The sequence below is a fragment of the Protomyctophum bolini genome (assembly GCF_963924005.1).
Source record: "Protomyctophum bolini genome assembly, chromosome: 13".
NCBI lineage: Eukaryota > Metazoa > Chordata > Actinopteri > Myctophiformes > Myctophidae > Protomyctophum > Protomyctophum bolini.
Window position 1 is genome coordinate 41,114,651 of NC_137874.1, and position 16,439 is coordinate 41,131,089.

At 43.6% G+C, this 16,439-nt stretch overlaps 2 protein-coding genes across 2 annotated transcripts; one reads left to right on the forward strand and one right to left on the reverse strand.

Annotated features, from left to right (window-relative positions):
• Positions 1-1,945: 1,945 nt before the first annotated feature.
• Positions 1,946-3,037, reverse strand: LOC308326629 (glycerol-3-phosphate dehydrogenase [NAD(+)], cytoplasmic-like; the record flags this gene model as incomplete). Its single annotated transcript, XM_080779597.1, has 1 exon — positions 1,946-3,037. The coding sequence occupies one exon, from the start codon at positions 3,035-3,037 to the stop codon at positions 1,946-1,948; it is 1,092 nt and encodes a 363-aa protein (XP_080635723.1).
• Positions 3,038-11,107: 8,070 nt separating this feature from the next.
• On the forward strand, positions 11,108-14,922 carry LOC308326651 (uncharacterized protein). Its single transcript, XM_080779624.1, has 3 exons — positions 11,108-11,739; positions 12,060-12,188; positions 13,363-14,922. Exons 1-3 carry the CDS (start codon positions 11,175-11,177, stop codon positions 14,775-14,777), a joined length of 2,109 nt encoding a protein of 702 aa, XP_080635750.1. The 5' UTR covers positions 11,108-11,174; the 3' UTR covers positions 14,778-14,922.
• Positions 14,923-16,439: the final 1,517 nt, after the last annotated feature.

Sequence of the window (16,439 nt, forward strand, 5' to 3'; positions counted from 1 at the left end):
TAAGAAGGTAATTAATGTTCTTCTTTCACAGAGAAGCTGAGATTTGACAGTTTGTAGCGGTCGACAGTACTTGCGCGCCCTGCTTGCGCCTACTTGTGTTCAACAAGCAAGTAGGCACTCGACAGAGTGCAGTTCTAGTTTAATATGTTGTTGCTAGGGTGTAATAAGCAGTTGCTATGCTCCACTGCTAAATGGCATTTACCCCATTGAAATGAATGGGGACATTAAAAGTGAATTATCTCTAAAAACTAAGTAGGCTGCCGACATGTCCTGAGACCTAAGTAGACTGCAATGTTGTGGAGTCGGAACCGAGTTTATATAGCCAGGTAAAAGTATGAAGGACTATAGTAAAATGCGTGGGAAAGTAAAACATTTCCCCATTGAAATGAGCAGGGAAATTAAAAGTGAATGTTGAATTCAAATTCAAAATATTTCAATATGGGCTGAACGGTGTGAAGAGCTGGAACAGAGTTCCTATAAAAGTATGATGGGGCTAGTTAGTTCAGGGGCCCAAGAAACAGGCGGACAACTAGTTAGTTCAGGGGCCGAATAAACAGGCGGACAACTAATTAGTTCAGGGGCCGAATAAACAGGCGGACAACTAGTTAGTTCAGGGGCCGAATAAACAGGCGGACAACTAATTAGTTCAGGGGCCGAATAAACAGGCGGACAACTAGTTAGTTCAGGGGCCGAATAAACAGGCGGACAACTAATTAGTTCAGGGGCCGAATAAACAGGCGGACAACTAGTTAGTTCAGGGGCTTTTTCTCTTTTCCTTTTTTATATACCAAAACATAACACTTAAATTGGGAATCAATCAAGTAACCTCAGTGTCCTTTTTTTAAAGATCTCTTAAAAACTGCTGTTCATAATAACGAAATCCTTTTTTGCTTTGAATAAACAGCAAGACTATGCTTTGCTTTCATTGTCTCTGTTGTCTCTTTTCCATGTTGTCTTGACTCAAAACATCACCGACGCTGCAAAGGCGTCAAACATGCAGGCTGTGGATCAAGCAATGTGGATCGGGGCCTGGGCAACCCCGACTGGGCCTGGTCAAGCCCGACTGGGCCAGGGGCAACCCCAGATGGATCGCCTTGGCGAGGGTGTCTCATGTCGCGAGACCCGAAAATACCCCAGTGAACCCAGGACAACATCACTGACCGATGTGCCAAAGCTGCACCAAAAGTGTTTATTAGAACTACATTGAATATATTCGTACCTTGTTTTTCAAGGCTTGTTTTTTTTTTTTTTTTTTTTACATGGAATAATTCGGAATGGCCTGAAACCTTGTCCAGATTGGGAGTCATTCGTCATAAATATATGAAAGATGACCGACACCACAGATAGACATATCTGTGGTGGACACAATGTCCTATGTGGAGCCTGACCGAGATCAGCATGAGCTCCAGGATTAAATGACTGAGGGGGTAGTTGAAAATGGCAATCATTTTTATATAGTAAAACAATATGTACATGAAACTTAAACCGAGGGTACCAGCCAGGCCCCCTCTGGCACCCCTGTGACGCCAGGCCTGGCATGATTACATGTGTTTTGATTAGAACGTGAGTCAGCCATACGAAGCAGGCCCAGTGCATCACAGCATGATACCGTATGTAGAGAGGACACTGGAGCAGCTCGGACAGATTAAGCCTGTTTTTATTAAAGACTGACGTTTCTATTATGCTACTGCATCGTCACGACATGACATCTGTGTCCGTGAAACTATTTGGATGACTGTTTCTGATTATATTAGAAGCCTGTCAGTTCATCATCAGCAATGACGGCTGGTGGTTCTGTAAAGTAAGTAAGCCTTGAGGCCCAGAGGGCCATAGAAGTACAACCCCTGGACATGGCGCTACCCTCAATCCAACCCTTGATGCTGAGGGCCAAGCAGGGAGGCCCACTGAGCTGGTGGTTCTGGTGGTTCTGGCGGTGTATAATTCATCACATGTGTTCCGGGTGGTTCTGCAGACAGCCGATGAACTCGGACAGGGGAGCGCTCTGGAAGCAGATCCGGTGGACGGCGGTGAACAGTGGGAACCTGTGGGTGAGGTTCCGCTCCTCCAGGATCCGGTGGACCTGGGCGGCGGTCGCCGGGCCCTGCAGCTTCTGCCCGCCGAGCATCTCGCCCTCCAGCTCCTCCACCGACTTGCCCGGCGTGCGGGCGAAGGCCTCGGCCACCCTGCGGTTGCGCCCGCCGTAGCAGGTGGTGACCAGGTCGGCCACGCCGCAGCTCTGCAGGAAGGTGTCCGAGGAGACGGCGGCGGTGTCGCCTTCGGCGCGGAAGGCGCGGGCGAAGGCGATCATCTCCATCAGGCCCAGGCGGATCACGGCCGCCTTGGTGTTGTCGCCGAAGCCCAGGCCGTCGCAGAAGCCGGCGCCCACCGCCACCACGTTCTTCAGCGCGCCGCACAGCTCCACCACGCGGCGCTCCTCCACCACCGACACGCGGAAGTTCTCCGTCTGCATGAGCTCCTTCAGCAGGGCGCCGCGCTGCCCGTCCGCGCAGCCCACGGTCGACTCGCAGAACTTCCCGTCGGCCACCTCGCCGGCGATGTTGGCGCCCATGAGCACGGCCATGGTGGCGATGCCCGGCAGCCGCTCCCGGATGACGTCCGAGACGAGCCTCAGCTGCCCTCCTCCCTTCTCGTCGTCGTCCATGAGGCCCTTGATGAGGGACATGCCCAGCGCGCCCGCCTTGACGCTGCCCTGCATGCCGTCGCACACCCGGCCCACGAACTGGTGCGGCACCACGAACAGGAGGACGTCGGCGTCGCGGCACGCCTCCGCCAGGTCGGCGACCGCCACCACGTTGGACGGCAGCCGGTGTCCCGGGAGGTACTTGACGTTCTCGTGGTCGGCGTTGATGACGTCCGTCAGCTTGCGGCCGTCGGCCATCGTCTCCTCGAACACCCACATCCTCACCGCGGGGTCGAACTTTGTGGGGTTTCTGGCGGCGTTGGCGCCCACTATCTTGGCCACGGCCGAGCCCCAGTTGCCGGAGCCGATGATGCAGACTTTACTCGGGGCTGCCATCACGAAGACGTCGATCGATGAACTGTAAAATCAATCGGGTAGGATTAGATGATGATGAAAGGATCGTCTCCCGGGCAACACAGGATGCTGTTTTGACAGTTTCGACTGTCTTATAAAGGCTTCCGTCGCTCATGCAGATGCTACGTCACAGGTGGAGAAGCGCTGTGCGGGTGCACGGGGGCCGTCGTCACAAACGCATATATATATCCATATATGGTGATCCCTGTGGACGGTGGAATGGCAAGTTCGGCCTACTCCCTGTCTGCAGCAGGTCTGCTACGTGCCAAGTTCTGGGTTTTTATGTTTTTTTTATGTTTTCTATGTTACCCTGAACAACAAGCAAAGTCGCTGGCGACGACAAAAGAACGGCCTACCGCAAGGTAGTGTGCTGGCCCCACGAATGTACAACATATACACCAATGGACCAGAACACTGAGCGATTCATCTACGCTGATGACCTCTGTATAACATCTCAAGAGACTACATTTGAAGCAGTGGAAGCAAACCTCACCTCGGCCCTAGATGAGCTACTCCTCTGAGCGCAACCATGCAAGTTAGCCCACATGTAGACCATGTTGGAACTACATTGGCTTGCCCACTTCCAACCCATGCAAGTTAGCCCACATGTAGACCATGTTGGAACTACATGGTAAATATTTATTATTTACAGAAAATGTCATCCATTTCGCTTAATGATCACCTATAAAAGTCCATGGCAACAACAGTGTGGTCACCTCAGTTTCCGTAGTGTAGTGGTTATCACGTTCGCCTAACACGCGAAAGGTCCCCGGTTCGAGACCGGGCGGAAACAGGTTTTTTTTGTGTCCAAAATTAAATAAAGAATAAAAACACCAGTGCCGTTTGAGAGAGCTAGCAATAGTGTTCAATTGGACCCTAGAAAGATTGTATATCCTCTGACTATAGGCCTACAAACAGTCTTTGCTTGATTGAAATTTACAGTTTTTGTCAATACAAAAACGGCAACTTGAGCATAGAACCAGAAAAAGCACTAAGACTTGCTTACATATGTTCTTCCATTTTAAATTTATCAGAAGAACCTTTAATGACGTACAAATATAAATATAAGTCATCAGCCACTGCCATAGTGCAAATATACAATTATTATTATTAATTTTCCGAACTCTCTCTACGATAAAACAGCTTAATATGTTTTTCTTAAACTGTTAAATATTAACTATATTTTATTGATCAGTTTCTTTGTTTGCATTATTCTAAGTCTGGAATGTGAAAACACAGACCATTTGTTCTGTGTGTTGTGTGTTATTGATTTTGTCCAGTTTCTGATTAACAAAATGGAAAAAGGAAACAAACAAAAAATAAAACGCTGGGCAGCGCCCGTGGTTCGATCCCCCGCCGAGACGGGAGATTAATTCGGTAAACACTGTAACACAAAGTTTTTGAATGAAGTAACCACTGAGCTAAGCCAGCGCGTCTGAATCATAGGTAAATACACCTCTTATACTGGAGTTTGTGCGTCCCATAGCCTGGAGGGACGGTCTGACACACAGATACACCTGTTATAATCTGTGTGCGTCCCATAGCCTGGAGGGACGGTGGTGGAAAGATTCGTTATAATTAAAAGTCTGATACAAACTTGTAAAAAAGTATTGGCCTCAAAATGTGCTCACCAAAAGTAAAAGTAGCCTCCTCCTAATGCATACGCATTGCACTAAAAAACAATAATCAGTTTTTCAAACTGTTACCTATATATGCATTAATATTCATTTCAATATATGAACAGAGCAAATAAATACATGTAATTTAATGGTTTTGTTCATGTTTTCTCAGTCATCGCCAATATTTAGCCTCTTTAAATTGAAATGGAAAGTGATAACACAGACCAGTCTGTTTGTTGATAAACAAAATGGAAAAAGGGAACAAACATGTTCATGTTTTCTCAGTCATGTGCCAATATTTAGCCTCTTTAAATTGAAATGGAAAGTGAAAACACAGACCAGTCTGTTTGTTGATAAACAAAATGGAAAAAGGGAAACAAACTAAACGCTGGACAGCGCCCGTGGTTCGATCACCCGCCGAGACGGGAGATGGGGATTCGGTAAACATTTGAGTTTGCATGAATGAAGTAACCACTGAGCTAAGCCAGCGCGTCTAACTGTCAAGGAAATACACCTTTTATACTGGAGTCTGTGTAGGCCTACGGCCCGTAGCTGTCATTGTCAAAGACAAAGTGCAGCGGTAGTGGAAATATTAGTAGTTTTCCCAGTCATCATGCCAATATAAAGCCTCTTTGAATTGAAATGATTTAGAGGTAGAAAACGTCATGGTAGGCGCCCGTGGTTCGATCCCCCCGTTCCCCGATGCGCCGCATGGTGACACAGGAGACGATTATCTACCGGTAATTATTATTTTAATGAAGTAATTCAGTGAGCTATTTAAAGCCATGCGGGTCCAGCTAGCGTGGAAGCCGGTGGAAAACGCTGGTCAGCGCCCGTGGTATGACCCCCCGCCCGGAGACGGGGGATAGATTCGTAAACTTGGAAGGTTTATTTGAATGAAGTAACCACTGAGCTAAGCCAGCGCGTCTGACAGTAAAGGAAATACACCTTTTATACTGGAGTCTGTGTAGGCCTACGCCCCGTAGCTGTCATTGTCAAAGTGCAGCTTTCATGAGAAAGAGAAGAGCCTCACGTCACACCAGCAGTTTCCGTAGTGTAGTGGTTATCACGTTCGCCTCACACGCGAAAGGTCCCCGGTTCGAAACCGGGCGGAAACATCTTTCTTTTAGTTATTTGAATGCAACAAGCTTCCCAATGACAACAAGCCAATCCTTTGTTTTGTTCAAAACTTTAGCATTGTATTTGTATTAAACTGTTACTCTTTTTACAAACTTTGGAAATATGGAATATATATTAGAATACATAAGCTATAATATTAATGCATGCACTGCTGTTAACACCAAATCTTATGACGTATACGTACATACAAACCATTCTACTATATTATACAATAGCCTACAATACTGAGCAACTTCAGCTTTAATTACATTGCATACCAATGGTTTTGATACCAATGGTTTCTCATGCCAATATGAAACCTATTTGAATTTAATTAGTGGTAGAAAACGCAGGTCAGCGCACGTGGTTCGATCCCTGGCCACCCCATCACCGCATGGTGTCGGGAGATGGAGATTCATACAACAGTAATTTGAATGAAGTAACCACTGTACCGTAATTCTCCAATCGGTTACTCAATCAATCAATATAAATGGTTTACCCATGCATTATTTTCCACCATATAGTAAACAGTCTTTGCTTGATTGAAATGTAGCAGTTTTTGCCAATACAAAAACTGCTACTTGAGCACAGAACCAGAAAAAGCACTAAGACTCCATTTTCACTTTATCAGAACACTTCATGACGTACAAATATAAATATAAGTCATCAGCCACTGCAGTATAGTGCAAATACAATTATTACCCGCCCATTATTATTATTATTAATAATTTCTGAAGTCTCTCTACGTTGAAACAGCTTTATTTGTTATATACTTAAACTGTTAAACATGAATTGATCTGTTTTTTTGTTCAACATTATTCAAATCTAGAAAGTGAAAACACAGATCTGTCTGTTGTGTGTTATTGATTGTGTGCAGTTTCTGTTAGGAAAAAGGGAACAAAAAAATAAAACACTGAACAGCGCCCGTGGTTCGATCCCCCGCCGAGACGGGAGACGGTATTCGGTAAACACAATTGTTAACATGAATGAAGTAACCACTGAGCTAAGCCAGCGCGTCTGTAACACAAGGAAATACACCTTTTATACTGTCTGTGGGCGTGGGAGTCTGGGGCAGTCTGACAAAAGTGCGTCCCATAGCCTGGAGGGACGGTGGCTGCTGCAATTGTCAAAGTGGAAAGATTAGATTAGTTTTATCATAAATATGGCCGGGGCATCACAGGCTTTGGCCTGACAGCGAGTCACGTGTTCGAGTCCTGCTCATGAGTCATGACCACCTTTGCTGCATGTCTCTCCCCTTCTTCTTCTTTCCTGTCTGTCATCACTAAAGGCAAAAAGCCAAAAACAAATCTTTAAAAAAATGCATCATAAATATACAAACTTGTACAAGTATTGGCATCAAAATGTGCTCACCAAAAGTAAAAGTAGCCTACTCCTAATCTGTATACATTGCACTAAAAATATTCCACAATGGAAAGCTTTAATTTTTGTGTTACGCAATATGCCAAACTAACAGTTTCCGTAGTGTAGTGGTTATCACGTTCGCCTCACACGCGAAAGGTCCCCGGTTCGAAACCGGGCGGAAACATCTTTGTCTTTGTTGGGTTGTGAGTGAATGCATGGGACCCGAATGGAAACAAGACCGCAAGGTCTTTTTTCGGTGCTGTCCTTTTTATAAATGTGCTTTGACTGTACCATGTACTGTTTTGCATTTGTTATTGTCTAATAAAATCAAAATAATCAAAGTTTGAATTAATTAAATGCAACAAGCTGCCTCAATGAAAACAAGCCAATTATTTGTTATCGTTATGTTCAACCCTTTTAGCATTGTATTCTATTAAAATGTTACTGTTGCTTTTTTGCTAATTGGTAAAGTAATATTGGATCGAACCACCCGTGGTTCGATCCCCCGCCACCGCATGGTGGCGGGAGATGGGGATTCATACAACAGTATTGAACAAAGTAACCACTGAGCTAAGCCTGTCTAGCATGGAAAAACACGTTATACTGGAGTCAGTCCACGTCCTATCGCCTGGAGGTAGAGCGGACCCGATAGTTTGATAGGCCACAGAGGCTTTTACTTTTTTACTGGTGTAATTGTTCAATACTTTTATTTAGGCCTACTCCACTCCAGGTGACTGAAGGTAACAAGACAACTCACCCTTTTTCCACCTCCAAGTGAGTTGTCCGGACATCTCACCCCAAGCTTGCCCAGCTATAAGCAACGGTTGCTAAACTATTTGGATAATGGATTGGCATTGGACAATCGATCGCTTTTGTGGTAGCCCTCGTACAAGGTTTCTTCGACTATGCTTGCAACTCCTGGTACCACAGCACCTCTAAGGCCCTTAAAACAAGGCTCCAGACTTGCCAAAACAAACTGGTCAGGCTACTACTTGGCCTCACTCCCACGAACCCACCTCACCCCTGCCCACTTTGACAGGCTGGAATGGCTTAGGGTTGACAACAGAGTACAGCACCTTGCAATGGGTCTGGTCCACAAGATTCGATACACCACCAAGATACCCATGTACGTGTCTAAAAACGTCCTTAATGTCAACAAAGTCCACAACCACAACACGAGGGAGTGCAACAAACCATGTGCAACCCAGATTCGGCACAAACAAGGGACTAAATTAATTTTGCTCCTATGCCACCAAAATGTGGAACGCCCTACCAACAGTCATTAAGACATGCAAATCCCTTGACTCCTTCAAAACTGCTCTTAAAGGGAACCTACGGACGGCTGCAATTTGAAACTGGCCCCAGTAAAATCTGAATCCCCCACCCACCCCTGTTTCCCCTCACTGTATATGTTTCTTTTCCCTTTTTACCTCCTATGATGATTTCCTTTTGACTATATAGTTGTGTATATGTGACCGGTGGCCGATTAAGTCACAAGAAACGATCAATATAACAACATCATGAGCAACACAGTAATATCTAAAGTGCACAGTTTAAAGTGTGTGTGCATGCTGTGAGACCCAATAATGTCTTGTATAGCCCACTACGCCACTTGCTTTGGGGAGGTGCAAGTCCTCAATTAGACTCCTAAATGTAAAAGGCCACTCACAAATCCTAACCAAATAAACAATCAACTCTTAAAATCCGTTACTATATCAAAATGTGCAAATTGGCAAAGGAGGGGTCAGTCCATATGGGAAAGTGCAGACAGTGTCAGAGGAGAGAAGTCTCCAGAACCTCCTATTCTTCTTGTTGATACTGCGAACAACACACAAGGACAGGCCGACAGTACATCCGCTCACAATATCTAACTCTAACAAATTATAGCAGCCAAAAAGCACACGTCGTCATAACTTGTCAACATCAAGGCCACAGAGGGGGTACTTATCTGAAAAGAGGGGCTATAGTCGCAACTTGGCCCCTCTGCTGAGTCAGTCTGGCTTCCCCTCTTCCAGCGTCTCAAACACAGGTTCCCCGGTCAACCTGTGTGATCATCCCATCTGCTGGTTCTCCTTCATCCCTTGCAGAGTTGCCTCACCTCACACCGACGGCCACACGAGCTATCCTGGCCTGGTGTGGGAACCACTCTAAGGTGGGAACATGTCCAGTACCCCACCTCCTCAGCCCTGTCGCCGCACGGACAGAGCTGCTACCTTCCAGACCCGCTTCCTTGGCTTTCCCTTCCCAACTGAGTGTGTCCCTATTTGAACCATTTGAACCCCAAGGCCGGCCCAAAGTCATCAGCGGGGCTGACGCTCATCAGGCAATCAAGGGAGTGGGAGACGTTCAAGAACACAACATTACTAAACACACTCAGACAGTAATACAAATGACACCAGGGAAAACAATATTACTCAACAGGTAAATAATAAGGCCATTATGCAACACAAACAAAAGAAAGAAAAGCACACTTGACCCCCGTCACATATATATTCGTACGTCTCTAAATATTTTCATGAATTGAAAATGGTGGGCCCTATTGTAAACAAGTGTAATGCTTTATGGTGTCGTTCTCTCACTGTTAACAGTTTTTGTATTGAGTTGTACTTGAAATTTACTGTAATTCTGCAACTATAGCTGTTAATAAATCAATCAATCAATCAGTAGGCTATACCCTCTTCTCCTTCTACAAATTGTAGGTAAATAATTGCCAGAACCTGAAAACATCACAGACATATGACTTATAGTATATAAAAGAGCGATCTTTATTCATGAAAAACATTCAATTGAATCAACTATAAAGGATTATTAGAATACAATGTCATCACTCTCTCTCTCTCTCTCTCTCTCTCTCTCTCTCTCTCTCTCTCTCTCTCTCTCTCTTATTTGTCTGTCATTAAATGTGTCATTTTATTGACTCGTACTTTTACCCTAACGGGTCCATATGGTTCTATTCTATCTAACAGTTGGACAGACTATCCTGAAAAAACGCGGATAAATTTTAGTCCCTAGGGAATCTGTTCACGTTTGAATAACGCCACCTGAGTTTCCGTAGTGTAGTGGTTATCACGTTCGCCTAACACGCGAAAGGTCCCCGGTTCGAGACCGGGCGGAAACAGGTCTTTTCTCTAGTATGTGTGACTGACTGTCAAATTCGATATAATCCAGTTTATACATTCATTACGGAATAGAACTATTCTTGATCACTAATAATCACTGCATAGGCCTATTAGTTATTTTTTGTTTGTTTGCTTTTTTTGTCCAGTTATCTTCTTCTTTCCTGAAAACAAATTAATCCGTTTACACAAAACAAAGCAAAGCAGTGCAAAACAAATTCCCCCAATTTATTTACACCAACCTTTGATGTGACAAAACAAACAAACAAACATAAAAACACTGGTTCAGCGCCCGTGGCTCGATCTCCCCTGTGACAGGGAGATGTTTGTTTGTTTAAGTTTATTTGCTTCTTCTATAAATGTAATTTGATTGTTTTGTTTATATGTTGATTGTTATGCATATCTTCAATAGTATTTTGGAATACATTGAGATAAGGATAGGCACTAATAAGCTTTAAGCTTCTGCCTATGCCTTTTCGAGTTTTCGATCACCTAAAAAGTGTCTCCCCTCTGAAAGATCGAAATAAACTAAACTAAACTATAATGTGACATAGGCTATACTCTGTGTTCCATTAAGAGTACTGCACTGACTGACTGTTGTGATGATCGACTACTCACGCCTGCCCTGTGCCTCAGTAAACTGAAGCTGCTGCGCCTACAAACGACTCACCAGTGTGTTGTCAACTTTATTGTTATAAATAATATAAAGAACCCAACTCAAAACTAATAACATGGTATCAAGAAGTCGACGACGCACGCCGATCGATCGATCTCACAGACAGAGAGTTATATATTAGAGACCCAGCGGATATGCGGTTCGAGTGAGGAGCTAAGAACGCCTTTGTTGTTGTTGCTGGTTAATACTTGCTAACGCTAGAAGCAGAAAACGACCCGGGGGACAAGATGGAGCAGCTGCTTCTGCAGCTCAAACCACCGTCATCGCTGCTGCTCACTGGAAACCTGGCCGAGAATTGGCGCCGGTGGGAACAGCGTTTCCAGCTGTACATGACAGCGACGGGAGCCATCGAGAAGGATGAAAAGGTCAAAGTGGCCATACTGCTGCACACCATCGGAGAAGACGCCTTGGACGTATTCAACACGTTCACGTTCGAGGATGGTGACGATGGAAACATGGACGCGGTCCTCAGGGCGTTTGCAACGTATTGCAGCCCGCGGAAGAATGTTGTCTTTGAACGGCACCAGTTCTGGTCTCATGCTATGGCGGATGGGACACCAGTGGACACGTTTGTCGCAGAACTGCGTCAGAAGAGCAAAACCTGTGCATTTGGAATAAGCGACACTGACATGATGAGAGATAAACTGGTGTTCAGTTTGAACAATGCCTCTCTGAAAGAAATACTACTAAGGGAAAAGGATTTGACCCTTGAGAAAGCAGTAACCTTGTGCAGAGCGTCAGAAGCTGCCATGAGGAGGCAGATGCAAGCTATGCAGACAACACATGCTGTGGGTGAGTCACATGTGCAAGCCATGAATGGAGCCCCAGCTCACACAGAGAACCGGTTCGGTTCAGGACCAGTTTTTAGTCCAAAATTGTAACGTTAATTATGAATTGAGTGTGCCAAACCATAATACATTGTTTATAGGATCAATATAAGTAGCCTAAATTAATATATGATAACCCTTCCACAGTAGTAGCTTTTTCATATTTTCATTTTTTTGCATATAGTAGGCTAATGAACTGGGGAAATGTCATGTTGATAACTATTAATTACATTATTACCTATTAACACCAGTTATTAAAGTCCTTCCTTATTCACTTTATTTCAGACCAGTGTGTGGAGTCCAGACTGCAGGTGAAGATGAACTCTCCAGACTCAGCCAGGGACGTTTCTAATAATCGGGAACCTGAAGACATTTCTATTAAACAGGAGGAACCTGAAGACCACTCGCACCTCAGTAAGTTCAGTACGATCAGAAATCAGCAGAGAGTGATCGACGTTTGTGCTTCTTTTTTCTCCCTGGAAATAAAAAAAGTCTTCCGAGGCCAACTATACAATAACAATGGCAAAACATATCATGACACTGATAATATCCTGATATGTAAATCATCCATCATTGGAATATCCCTCAAATTCTATTTTGAAGTATATTCTATTTAACCCATTTTGACTGGGACCAGAGCGATTCAAAGAATGAAACACAGCGAGGCAATGTTACAGCCATATTAAACGCCTCGTCATGTGTAATCAGCGCATGCCACAAAATTAATTAATCATGGCGAGTATACCTGTCCTACGTATCAAATGGGTTAAGCGCAGATCTGCAAGCATGCAACACGTCGCATTTGTTTCCACGTTCTGTACCACAGAAATGTGTGTGTGTGTGTGTGTGTGTGTGTGTGTGTGTGTGTGTGTGTGTGTGTGTGTGTGTGTGTGTGGCAAGTAATTCCCTGTAGAAACTTGTGACTTCTCCCCAAAAGGACAACTTAATTTTTCCATCCTGAATGACCGGTGTAATATTATTATTTAATTTTATGTGCAATAACTAAAAGCCAATGAACCAATCGGTAGCATTGTCAGTATTTGTCTTAATTTGTAATTATTTCATTTATTTAGTTGCCAATAATGTAACTGTAGTAAGCCAGTTTGTTTAGACCCTAAAAACACATTAAACGTGCATTTAAAAAAGGAGAAAATAAATAAAATAGCTTCTGACGAATCCCGGGCCAGTGGTTATAATGGTGGGGCCTGCAATTTTGAAAATCCAAATTTCCCTTATTGTCTACCCCTGTTTTTGATATTGGCATAAGTATTCTTTTCCTGTTTTGTTTCCAAGTAAGTACACTAAATTAAGTACAAGTACTCGGCCTGAAAAAAAAGAAAAACGAATCCATTTCTTAGATAGAAAATCGGTATCGGAAAGAATATGCTATATCGTGAGTATATCGTTATCGTAATATTTTAAACCTTTCTATATTGTGATATGAGATTTTGTCATATCGCCCAGCCCTACCGATATGTTGCTAAAACGTTGAAGGTGAGAGCTCATTTTCTACATGGAACACAGTGGAAGATCTTTTTTATATTTTAGGAATCTAGTATTAACTATTATGTATTGTTTCGGCTCCTAGACATCCTGCACATGGTTGTGTGTAAAGAGGAGGATTCTATTAAACAGGAGAGGAGCCCCAGTCTGCTCCAGGAGGAAGCAGAGCCTCCACACATTAAAGAAGAACAGGAAGAGCTTAAAGAGGAAAAGGAAGATCTACTTCAAAGACCAGAGCAGCCTGATGGGTCAATGTTGACATTACTAGCAGTGAAAGGTGAGGAAGAAAATGATGATGAAGGAGACATCTCTTCCCACTGCTCTGAAGTTGAAGTTGAACTTGAATCTGATGATTGGGAGGAGACCAGTGAAGACGGTGATTGTGAACGGCGTGACAAGAGTTTCAGCGAGTCGGGTTCCTTGGGGACACGCCAGCATATCGACACTAGAGAGAAACATTTCCAATGTAAACATTGTAAGAAGAGTTTCACCAGGCCAGATTCTCTGAAAAGACACCAGCGGTTTCACACTGGAGAAAAGCCTTTCCGGTGTGAACATTGTAACAAGAGTTTCAGTGAGTCAGGTACCCTGAAGAGACACCAGAGGTTTCACACTGGAGAAAAACCTTTCAACTGTAAACACTGTGACAAGAGGTTCATTCAGTCATATGACCTAAGGAAGCACCAGCGCGTTCACACTGGGGAAAAACCCTTCCATTGTAAGCACTGTGACAAGAGTTTCATTGATTCAGGTGGGCTGAAAACACACCAGCGTCTCCACACTGGAGAAAAACCGTTCCAGTGTACACATTGTGACAAGAGTTTCAATCAAGCAGGTCACCTGCAGAGACACCAGTATGTCCACACAGGAGAAAAACCTTTCCAGTGTAAACATTGTGAAAAGAGTTTTAGTGAGTCAGGTACCCTGAAGAGACACCAGCATGTCCACACTGGAGAAAAACCTTTCCACTGTAAACATTGTGACATAAGGTTCATTCAGTCAAGTGACCTAAAGAAGCACCAGTATGTACACACAGGAGAAAAACCTTTCCAGTTTAAACATTGTAACAAGAGTTTCCAGCAGTCAGCTTCCCTGAAGAGGTTCATTCAGTCATATGACCTAAAGAAGCACCAGCGTGGGGTCAAACCCTTCCATTGTAAACATTGTGACAAGAGTTTCAATCAATCAGGTCACTTGCAGAGACACCAGTATGTCCACACTGGAGAAAAGCCTTTCCAGTGTAAACATTGTGACAAGAGTTTTAGTGAGGCAGGTACCCTGAAGAGACACCAGTTTGTCCACACTGGAGAAAAACCTTTCCACTGTAAACATTGTGACAGGAGGTTCGTTCAGGCATATGACCTGAAGAAGCACCAGTATGTCCACACAGGAGAAAAACCTTTCCAGTGTAAACATTGTAACAAGAGTTTCCAGCAGTCGGGTTCCATGAAGAGACACCAGCGTATCCACACTGGAGAAAATAATCCAGAGTTTCAATAACTCTGGTCACTTGAAAAAACTTGAAAGAATGGGGGAAATTCACTATACACACTATACACTGGGAGCATCAGATCAAACCGAATAGAAAAGCAGAACTATTATGGATATTCATACTGCCTCAGTCAGGACTCGTGTTTTGGAGACATTCCACCCGCTATTTTTCTTTATTAGTTTGTTTTTCATGTTTTATATAATATCATGCTAGAACAACTATCTGCCTATTCTGAATCTCATTTCCTGCACAGGGCTTTAGACTGCCACCAGAGTTAGTGTGCAAGTTAAAGGACCACTTTTCAACATATCTTCATATATTAGGTCCTCACTAATTATCATGACCTGATGAGCATGCAGCCCTCCTATGAGACACAGAATGAGTAGAAAAGAATTGTGCTATTTTATCATGATTATTAGTGCGGAACTATAGGTTGAAAAGTGGTGAAGTGGTCCTTTAACATTAACCTGATTGCATTCGTGTGCGTTTATGATTATTAGGTTGGTCGTTCACCACTTAATTTTTAGTGTGAGTTTAGTGTTTACTGGAGTTTAATACGTTGATTAAATATAAAATAACGTCTATTTTCTGGCATAATGCAACTGAATAAATGAGTCATGTCATTAGAACAGATTAATTGTTACACACAAGACAAATATAGATTTTCTGACCCAATCGTTCCATTCAATCGAATTGCCTCCCATGCGGATTTGCTACTTTTGATTCGATCAAACTCTGTTGTATATTGGAATCGCCTGCAAACAAAATACAGATTACAAAGTGACGTGATTAAATGTAATGTGCTGTTAGCTTGTAGCGATCTGTAAGGTCTGAGATTATTTCATGTGCAGGCACTGCAAACCCAGGGCCCTATCTTGTATAACTATGGAGCCTTATCCCTTATGCCTAAACTATGAAACCTTGCGTTTTTTGTCACGTCACTCACAATCCCCATACATGGGTAAAAGCCCCCATATATTGTACCCAGGTCTCGTTACATCACTATGCCATCAGGGATGATAGTAAATCAGGGATAATATCATAGTAAATGCAACCTGCTGTCACAATTAAGCCCATATATGGAGATCCCTGATATCATCAATATTAGTATATGGATATGTCAGAACCTGTCCTGACATTCCATATGTTGATCCTTCCCCATCCATCCTTCCTCTTCGACGTCTCCCTTTTGACTGATACCTGTTCATTCAAACTCTAGACGGGCCGGCCCCAAAGTCATTAGTGCAGCTGTGCCCGGCAGACAAAGAAATAAAGAGATTCCATGAATAAAATTATAATAATTAAGATCGTGAAAATAGCTGATCTACAATCTCGTGGCGCGAAGGGACACGTGCGCTTGTAGATCTGCTATTTTCACTAATTTGGGTCCCGGTCGAATGTCTAATATCTCTATAAAAGGTGTGGGAACCTCTGGCCTACAATGTATAGTACAACAGGTTTTATAGAATTATACAGTTTTGATATGAATTCATGTTCTCTTGCTGTGTTCCATTACACCCAATGGGGAGGCACCGTTTCAGTTATTTTACATGGTAAATATTGGTTAACTGAGGGGAGAAAAGTGTAGTGTTAATGAATTATGTGAAACATTAATGTCAGACCCTGCAGTACTGTGAATTTGTTTTGGTTTGATTATACTATAAATGTCC

What these genes read in the sequence shown, in the direction of transcription:
- LOC308326651 (XM_080779624.1), top strand. Translation starts at nt 11,175, where the DNA reads ATGGAGCAGCTGCTTCTGCAGCTCAAACCACCGTCATCGCTGCTGCTC. An exon ending in GCAGACAACACATGCTGTGG is followed by an intron (nt 11,740 to 12,059) that starts GTGAGTCACATG and finishes ACTTTATTTCAG; the next exon opens with ACCAGTGTGTGGAGTCCAGA. An exon ending in TGAAGACCACTCGCACCTCA is followed by an intron (nt 12,189 to 13,362) that starts GTAAGTTCAGTA and finishes TTCGGCTCCTAG; the next exon opens with ACATCCTGCACATGGTTGTG.